Source organism: Tupaia chinensis, unplaced genomic scaffold, assembly GCF_000334495.1.
Source record: "Tupaia chinensis unplaced genomic scaffold, TupChi_1.0 Scaffold000529_1, whole genome shotgun sequence".
In the NCBI taxonomy this organism is placed as follows: Eukaryota; Metazoa; Chordata; class Mammalia; order Scandentia; family Tupaiidae; genus Tupaia; species Tupaia belangeri.
In genome coordinates, this window is record NW_006160042.1 from 87,567 (window position 1) to 97,272 (window position 9,706).

The 9,706-nt window shown below is 45.7% G+C and overlaps 1 protein-coding gene and 2 non-coding genes across 3 annotated transcripts in view; 2 read left to right on the forward strand and 1 right to left on the reverse strand.

The window, feature by feature from the left end:
- Nucleotides 1-3,295, forward strand: part of LOC102473041 (uncharacterized) — a 31,884-nt gene extending 28,589 nt beyond the window's left edge. Inside the window, exon 3 of the mRNA XM_027775192.1 lies at nucleotides 2,956-3,295. Coding sequence (XP_027630993.1) covers nucleotides 2,956-3,116 — 161 coding nt within the window. The 3' untranslated portion in view covers nucleotides 3,117-3,295. The remainder of the gene's footprint in view (nucleotides 1-2,955) is intronic.
- Nucleotides 411-482, forward strand: TRNAQ-CUG (transfer RNA glutamine (anticodon CUG)). Its single transcript has one exon. It is a non-coding gene; the product is annotated as a tRNA-Gln (tRNA).
- Nucleotides 1,042-1,206, reverse strand: LOC114009395 (U1 spliceosomal RNA). The gene has a single exon (XR_003550825.1). It is a non-coding gene; the product is annotated as a U1 spliceosomal RNA (small nuclear RNA).
- Nucleotides 3,296-9,706: the final 6,411 nt, after the last annotated feature.

Below are 9,706 nucleotides of genomic sequence, written 5' to 3' on the forward strand. Positions count from 1 at the left end.
TTATATTACCTAACACTCATTCCCTGAGCATCATCACAACACACTAAATGTAGTTCCCCATCTAGGACGAACTGCATAGTGACTCAATCAAGCATGTTATCACCAACAATATTCCATTTCTACTTTCATACAATGTATACATATATATATGTTTTTTATCCTATCTTTGACCCTCTGCCCTTTCCCCCCTCTCCCATTACCCTATCTCTGCTATATACAGTTGTCTTCCAGGGGAGTTATTGAAAATGTGATACATGCAAGTAAAGGGAGAAGGGCCACAGGTTAAGGTCTGGAACCCTAACCGGGTGAACTAGATGGAAATCCAGACACAGAATCCTGATCCTGACAACTATGGTTTCTAAATAACAAGGTATTCATGTCTAAGTAGACACCAACACAGTACCCAAGGTGGTTCCATGGTGTAATGGTGAGCACTCTGGACTCTGAATCCAGCGATCCGAGTTCAAATCTCGGTGGGACCTGTTTAACTTCGACGCGGAATACCTTTTACTTAAATCCTGCGTGGTTTCTACTTACCAGTCTACTCCGTATACAAACAAAATAAAGCTTCAGTCCGAGAAAGGCCACACCTTTGGCCTCGTGGTCCTCGCCGCCGACCGCAGGAACCGAATTCTCCAGACTGCCGACTGGAATAGGCCCGGTTTACACTTGACACGGGATACAACAGACACCGAAGTGCACAGATCCTCCTTGGTTTAGGACAGTGCTACCTGCGGTCGACTCCGGAAATTCTGGTCGACCCCGCTTCTCAGCGTTAAAATGCCTGCCCTTTATTTTCAGCCGGAACCCTAACTGCCAAGCATATTACTACTTATGTTTCTAAAACGGCAGGCATGGCATATAACACTTCGGAGATGTGTACCTTAAGAATGGAGAACTTATAAGTATATCTGTCATACCCCCCGGTAACTAAGCTCTAAAAATGAATTCACAGCTCAAGCTCTCCATATCGATAGTAAACGAGCACGCCTTACTAAAACCTAAAATACCTCATCACTCTGTTATTTAAACATTAAGAATCAGGGGAGAGCGCGAACGCAGTCCCCCACTACCACAAATTATGCAGTCGAGTTTCCCACATTTGGGGAAATCGCAGGGGTCAGCACATCCCGGAGTGCAATGGATAAGCCTCGCCCTGGGGAAACCACCTTCGTGATCATGGTATCTCCCCTGCCAGGTAAGTATGAGTTGCTTGAGCTGCGCCTCGCCTCAGCTTTAGATAAACTCCCCTTTATACACATGGTGGTTTTGCTCGGCCACTTCTCTATTCTCCGAGCCTAACATTTTTAGTCTTTCCACACAGCTTATCATTGGGTTTCAAGAAATAGTTTGAACTTGCTCCCACAACATAGGGAAGTAGGAGCCTGATCATCAGCCACTGCGCTTCCTTATCTACATAAAAATACGCCCTCTCCTGACGTCACACATAGGACCACAGCGGGGACGTCCCGCCCCTCAACCAGCGCCGGAAGTAGATGGGGAAATCGGAATCTGCATCTCTCTTCCTGCCCTCTCTCTCCCGATGTGGCGGTGGGAGGATGTGGCGGATTCTCCCCGACCTGCGACAGTTTGGGGCGGGAGCTTGTGAGCATGCTGAAGCCTTTGTACCCTTTTTGAAATGATGTCTTTTCCTGCGTGGAATAGAACACTCAGGAATACAGAGGAAACGGTTCCTTTCTAATCTGGGGATCTCTGTGCATTCCAATTAATATTGACACCATCCAATATCAGAAAGAAACCATATTTATGAAACTGGAGAGAATGCTCAGGTGACTGCAAACAATTCACCTTTACTGACTTTTCTCTTACTGGTGTTAAAGACCTTTCCAATCTAATTTCATGAATCTTACAGGGTTTTATCGAGTGCACAAGGATGCTGCCCCAACAGAGATGACTGGACTACTTTTACGCCTTCCTGTGGACTTGGTCCATCTCTTAAAGCGCCATCTGCACACCGTAGTGTTAGTGCTTTTTTCTGCAAAGACAAAAATAAAATTGAACTCGAAAATATGTGGGTAAAATTCCACTGGAGGTGCAGAAACAACTCAATCCCAGCAATCCTCAGGGAGTTCGTTTCCAGACACCATTAATCGAATGGTCAATGTAGGATAGTTTTTCCTGCCCTTTGTTTTCATACAGGTTGAATCATAGTGTGTACCAAATTTTCTTTGGAGGGAAAGACTTGAGTTTGACTTCTTTTGGAGAGGTTTGTTTTTTTGTTTTTGTTTTGTTTTTTTGCTATAGGGCATGTGCGCTAGCCAGACAGAGAGAGACAGAGAGATAGAAAGCGAGAAATCCCCCCCCCCAGGGGGGATGGCCACGCCACAATCCCTTCTCCTCCATTCTCCTCTCGGGATCTTGGGCACACACGCACACGCGCCCAGTGTGAGTTTTAAGCCACCAGGTCGGGGACGCGAACCGTTGTCGACTACATGGGAGTCCAGCGACATAGCCATTACGCTAACTGCTGGTCCCGAGTTTGACTTCTTGAACTCAACATTATCTACAGAACTCATCCATACTTTTCATTTACTTCTTTATTTCTGTGTAGACTGCTTTGTATGAATGTATTCAACATTATTCTACTGTTCTTTGACATTTAATTTGTTTACAGTTTAGGAATATTTTGAACAGATAGGAACATTCTTTTCCATGTGTTTTGATAATCACATACATACCTTTCCCCAGGGCACCACATTCCAATAGAAATATAATGTCAACCACATGTGTATTTTTTTTTAATTATCTTATTTAACTTTATTTGTTTATTTATTTATTTTAATTTGATCAGAGAGGGACAGAGAGAGAGGGAAGGTGAGAAAGCAAGCCGCCACATTCAGGACTCAAACTGTGATCAGCCATGTGAGAGTCCTGGGCCCTTAACCACCACACCACCTGCCAGCCCCACATGTATAATTTTTTTATTTCTTACAGGAAACACCAGGATGCCCAGGACAATAGACAATAGAAAAATAGTCATGGAGGAAGTTAGGACCCCTGACAACCACCACCAAACAGAGTCGTACCCACAAGCCCACTTCACAACATCTAAACCGGAAACTCACACTGATGGCACTGATGGGAGAAAATACTGACGCAGTGATGTGAGGCAGAACGAAAGACTCATCCAATAACCACACCTAGTATGTAAAAGCCAAAGGGCTCAACTTCCACTCATGAGATTCAATCAAAGAACTGAGTGCACGTGAGCCTCCAGGTCCAGACGAGGTGCTTGTCAAGTGCAAGATGCTATTAGCTCAAATATATGTGTCAGATGGGCTTTTTGTTTGTTTGTGTGTTTGTTTTGGCGTGGGGGGCAGACACCACATAGCCTTTTCGCCATTATATACCGAAGAGTAATACAGTTTACTACATGCTAACTCACCGTTGTATAGGAGAGAACTGCATTAAGTTGTTTTCATAAAAAAAAAAAAAAAAAAAGAGCAAAAATGGGACCAGCAGAAGGCGTAACGGTTAGGTCACCGGACTCCCATGTAGTTCATCGTAGTTCAAGTCCCGTACCTGGCAGCTGAAAACTCACATCAGGTGCGCACGTGTGTGTGTGTGTGCATGTGTGTGTGCCTAAAATACTGAGAGGAGAATGGAGAAGTAGTGTGGCCATGTTCCCTGTGGGGGTGATTTCTCACTTTTTGTCTCTGTCTATCTCTCCGACAAGCACATGCACCATGTAGCAAAAATCTCTCTCTCTAAAAAAAAAAAAAAAAAAAAAAAAAAGAAAGAAAGAAAGAAAGAAAAAACAAGATTTATATATAAAAGATGAACAAAGGAGAGGAGAGGAAAATGTCTGGGACTATTATGATTCTTCTCCCCTTAGATAAGAAGCTTGATGAGAAGCTATCCAAACAGTCACTCTGGCCAGTCCTCTCTGGATCGCTGTGGCATGGTCACCACAGAAGGCAAGTGTAGTTACTGAGGACTTTTGAGAGGACCTGTGTGCCATGTCCAGAGGGCCCACGGTGCTGGGCCTCTCCCCCAGTAACCCAGGAGGGCACCTTTCCTATCGGAATATCAGAGACGGACGCAGGAACTGTGCTGTGCTGGCCAGGAGACTAAGAAGCGACACTGATAGAGCTGGGAAAGGGTTAAGGTGCCGGACTCCCACGTGGATGATCACAGTTCAAGTCCCAGACCTCATGGCTTGAAACTCACACTGGGCATGTGTGAGTATATGTGCCCAAATCCCAAGAGGAGAAGGGATTGCACGTTACCATCCCCCCTGGGGGTGATTTCTTGCTTTCTGTCTTCGTGTCTCTCTGTTCTGTCTCTTCAGTGAGCACATGTGCCCTATAGCAAAGATCTATTTTTTAAAAAAAAAGGAAAAGAAAGGAAAGTAGAGTACAATTTAGAATCACCTCTGTGGAAGATAGCATGGCAGAATACACTAGAAGTATGATAGGACCACCAGATGACACAATGGTTGCATCACTGGACTCCCACATGGTTGACCACAGTTCAAGTCCTGGGCCCAGAAGCCTGAAACTCATGCCAGGCACATGTGCGTGTGTGCCCAAAATCCTGAGAGGAAAAGGGATTGCAGCATGGCCATCCCCCTGAGGGATGATATCTCGCTTTCACTCTCCCTGTCTCTTTCTCTCTCTCCAGCAAGCACATGTGCCCTATAGCAAAAATCTCTCTTAAAAAATAAAAATTAGGGGCCCCCAGGTGTTGTGGTGGCTGAGGGTACTTGATTCCCACATGGCCTACTGTGGGTCAAGTCCTGGACCTGGCGGTTTGCTTTCTTGCTTTTCCTTTCTCGCTTTTCCTTTCTCTCTGTCTCTCTCCGGGCAAATTAAAAAATGACAAATTCAATTAAATAAATAAATAATTCTTTAAGAAAAAAATAGAAGCACGGTATAAACGGAAGGATGCAGCAAGCCTCCCTCCAGTTCTCTGCTGCAGCTGGCAACTAGGCGTGCACAAGTGATGACTGCAGCGTTATTTGTAATGAGATCAGCCTCATCCAAGCACATTTGAGGGGGCCAGCAGGTGGTGCAGTGGTTGAAGGCACTGGACTCCCACATGGCCGACTGCAGTTCAAGTCCCAGATCTGGTGGCTTGCCTTCTCACTTTCTCTTTCTCTCTCTGATCAAAACTGGAACATAATAAAATTAAATTAAATAATTGTCTAAAAAAACACACATTTTGAAAAGGGTACATAAATAATACACAAAGTAAGGCCACAATGATTTTTTCCCCAAAATAATGGAGAGGGTATTTCTGTGGATCCCACTGGTCACAACATTACTGATAGAGCAGTCACCCCAAGCAGACACATCCTGGGGGTAGGCTACTGCTATTGGTTCATATTATAGGCAGAAGACGGTGCGTACATGTTTACCGTAGTGGTCCAAGCCTACAGAGGCCAGAATAAAGATTTCCTTGTACCAGATCTAGGCTCCTAGGTGTCTGCTTGAGGGAATCAGCTAGCTAAGTAGGTATAAAGACTTGACAGCCGAGACCAGCAGTTGACGTAATGGCTATGTTGCTGGACTCCCACGTAGTCGACTGCAGCTGGAGTCCTGGACCTGGTGGCTTAAACTCATGCCAAGCACGTGTGTGTGCGTGCCCAAGATCCTGGGAGGAGAATGGAGGAGAAGGGATTGTGGTGTGGCCATCCCCCCTGGGGGGGTGATTTCTCACTTTCTGTCTCTCTGTCTCTTTCTGGCAGCGTATGCACCCTATAGTAAAAACCTCTCCCCCGCTAAAAGAAAAGAACCTGACACCCAACCAAGATGTGAAACCTGGTTTGATGAGGTGGTCCCGGCCAGGTATTGTGATAGGCAGGTAGCTAGAAATGAGCGGCAACCCTCAGACAATAGCAGAAGGACACCTGTTACTTCAGTTGCAACCTCTCAAGAGTCACAACCATCCGCAGAGACTCCTTCCCCCACCCAGCTCCTCATTTTTTTCTTCCTAATGAAGACACAAAGGGATGATTGCTAATTTCCCTGTTATTCCTCATAAATACAAAAGGACCCAGAATGAGGGTACTCCTGTCGTCAAAGCTCACACTGGGCATGTCCGGTTAGGTAATCAGAGTCTTCAGATTCTTTGGCTATGAGAAAGACACACAAGCACAGAAGAAAGCGGGAATTCAAGCCAAGAGCACAGATCCTGTGACAGGCCTCCCACTCTTCATGTTCATTACCACCTCTAGGAACAAACATGACACCTCACCAGGTCCAAACCCAGCAACTTGCCCGCCCAAAAGTCTTTTGGTGTACTACTTTTCTAAAATTCTTTCTTTTCTATCAAATTATTTCTTCTACCTACTTTTTTGGGGGTTGTGGCTTTATTTTGTGCCTAATTTTAGAGATCTGAACCTAAAGAACTGAGGATTTCACACAACAGCAGCTCAATTCTCCTGCAACAGTATCAGCCTTGAGGTAGATTGGTGCCCAATAGGAAGGCACAGCTGGAAAGGATTAAAGGACACAACAGGTATCCCTGGGTGAGCTTGAACAGTCAACCTTCCTGTTAACACTATAATGTGGCGAGCAATTGCACAGCAGAGACACAGCTGCAAGCCTTTCCTGGCCTTCTTGAGAGGAATTACCCTATAAGCCCAGGGTGTGCCGGTCTTCCCAGCCACTGGTAGGTCCCAAAGTCTTGGAAAATCAAAAATGTTACAGAGGTGAAGCATTGTGGGCCACCGGCTCCTTAGATCCAGCCTAAGAGAAAACCTCGAGAAAGAACTATCCATATACAGCGATATGAGGAGAGAGGAGAGCTTAGAAGGCAAGATTTCTCTTCCTCCCCCACAGTTGATCTTGGTTTTGGTTTTAGTATTTTTTGGGGGTAAACAGCAAGGTCTATTAAACATCAGACTGAAAAGTTAGCAGGGGATCTCCTGTTTTTTTTATCTTATTTTCTATTTCTCTGTCATGTATAGGAAGCACAAGAGACGAATCAAATTTGAAGGGAAGGAGTTTTATCCACAGCAATTCTCCAAGAGCAGAGCTGTTTGTCACTATTTTCTCCTGGAACAGATAAACAGGGGCCTTCCGCTCTGCAAGGCCGCATGTCTACAAGCATTATTTCCTAAAAGTAGTTTAAACATTTTTGGTTTCAAGTCATTTAACCAGTTAGCCCCAGTCATGGGATTTTCTTCAACGTGAGGTTAATCTTGGTGCAAACCCCAGCGTCAGGTGACTGGAAGCTAGAGGGCAGCCGCGTGGCCTCTGCCTTCCTCTGCCCCTTGCCCACTGCTCACGCCAGTGCCCAGAGACAATGGGTCCTCCGCCCGACCTCGACCACCTGGCATAGTGTCAGTCTAAAAGATTTCTTTTCTTTTATGAGAGGTTTTTGCTATAGGGCGCATGCCCACCAGAAAGACAGAGACAGAAAATGAGAAATCATTGGGGGAATGACCACACCACAATCCCTTCTCCTCCTTTCTCCTCTCGAGATCTTGGGTGGGTCTGGGACTTGACCCAGTCAATTACATGGGAGTCCAGTGACATAGCCATTATGCCAACTGCTGGTCCCTTTATACCCCTACTCTTAAAATCTTACATTGGACTGGTACATTTGTTGGGCCTGCCAGTGCCATGGTAGTTAAGACAGCCGGATCCCATAGGGCCAACTGTATAGTCTGAGACCCAGACCAACAGCTTGAAAAACACACTACGGGGAACCAGCAGTTAGCGTAATGGCTATGTCGCTGGACTCCCACGTACTCAACCGTGGTTTGCTTAAAACTCACGCCGGGCGCGTGTGCGTGCATGCCTAAGATCCCGAGAGGAGAATGGAGAAGAAGGGATTGCGGCATGACCATCCCCCCTGGGGGGTGATTTCTCGCTTTCTGTCTCTATGTCTCTTTCTGTCTGTCTGGCGAGCGCATGCGCCCTATAGCAAAAACCTCTCCAAAATAAATAAATAAATAAATAAAATAACACTAGGTGTGTGTGTGCCCACATTCCAGGTAAAAGAATGGAGAAGAAGGACTCGAGGTGTGGCCATCCCTGCTGGGCACTGCCTTCTTACTTTCTGTGTTTTTCTATGGCAATTTTTGTTTTGAGACATTTTTGGCTATAGGGTACGTGTGCTCACCAGAAAGAGAGGCAGAAAGACAGAAAGAGAGAAATCCCCTCCCCCCCCGGGGGATGGCCACGCTGCAATCCCTTTTCCTCCATTCTTCTCTCGGGATCTTGGGCACTCACACACACGCGCCTGGTGTGAGTTTAAGTCAACGGGTCTGAGACTCAAACTGCAGTCGCCAACTATGTCTCTCTATGGCAATTTTAAAAAGATTTTTTTTAAGAATTATTTTTTATTTTAACTTTATTTATTTATTTATTTATTATTCTTTTCCAATTTGACCAGAAAGATACAGACAGAGGGAAAGTGAGAAAGGAAGTCACCAAGTCTCGGACTTGAACCATGGTCAGCCAAGTCCAGGACCTTTAACCACCATGTCACCATGTCACCTGCTGGTCCCTAAAAAGACTTTTTAAAAAATCGGGACCAGCAGATGACCTAATGGTTACATTGCTGCACTCCCACGTAGTTGACCACGATTCAAGTTCCTGACCCACATCTTAAAAAAATAGGGGGTGGGGTGATAGGGTGGGAGAGAGAAGGGCAAGGGGAAGGGGGGATTGGCACAGGTGGTATGATGGTTAAGGTGTTGGACTCCCCCCACATGGTCAACTGTGGTTCAAGTCCTAGACCTAGCAGCTAGCCTTCTCACTTTCTCTGTCTCTCTCTGGTCAAATGAAATAATAATCATAAAAATAAAATAAAATAATAAAACTCACGGTGGGTACGAGTGCATGCCTAAAAATCTCAAGAAGAGAATGGAGATGAGATTGTGACATGGCCATCTTCTCTGGAGGGTCACTTCTCACTTTTTGTCTCTTTATTACTCTCTCTTTCCAGTGATCACACGTACCCTGACCACGGTTCAAGCACTGGACCCTGTGGCTTGAAACTCACACCAGGCAAGTGTGCATGCATACCTAAAGTCCCAAGAGGAGAACAGATGAGAAAGGATTGTGGGCATGGCCATCTCCCCTGGGGGTGATTTCTCGCCTTCTGTCTCTCCTGTGAGCACACGTGTTGTATAGGAAAAATCTCTCGAGGGTAGGAGAATAAAAAGTCTCATAAATAAATCAATGAAACAGCATAGAGAGTTCAAACATAAACCCAATGAATTTGAACTGATTGTTAAGAAAGGTGCAACCCCACGGCCCGCTTGCCGACCGGCCGGCCCCCCTCGGGGGCCCGGCTTCCCTGGACTCTCCGGCGCTGGATGGCCTAGAGACCGAAAACAAGGTTAAAGAACTTTCAACTTGAGATGATGGTTACCAGCCCTGCATTACCTCAGGGGAAAACAAGAACTACTCTGCCATTCTTAAGGAAGCCAGATACCCAAGGACAACTCACACTGCAGAGGCCCACAACACCATTCCTGGTAACTACAGGATGACTGCTGTGCCGCATCAGCTGATAATCATCCTTGCGTATACCAGAACTGCTTTCCTGAAACTGCATTCCCTGGAGACTCACCTACAATTGTGGATCTGCAGGAGACCCTCCCTTAATCCAACCCTGAATAGAATCTATGCTCCCTATTGTCAAAAACTTTATGAGCTGATAATTGGAACTCATGGCCTCTCTCCCTTTACTTGTATGTATCACTTTTTCAGTAACTCTTCTGGAA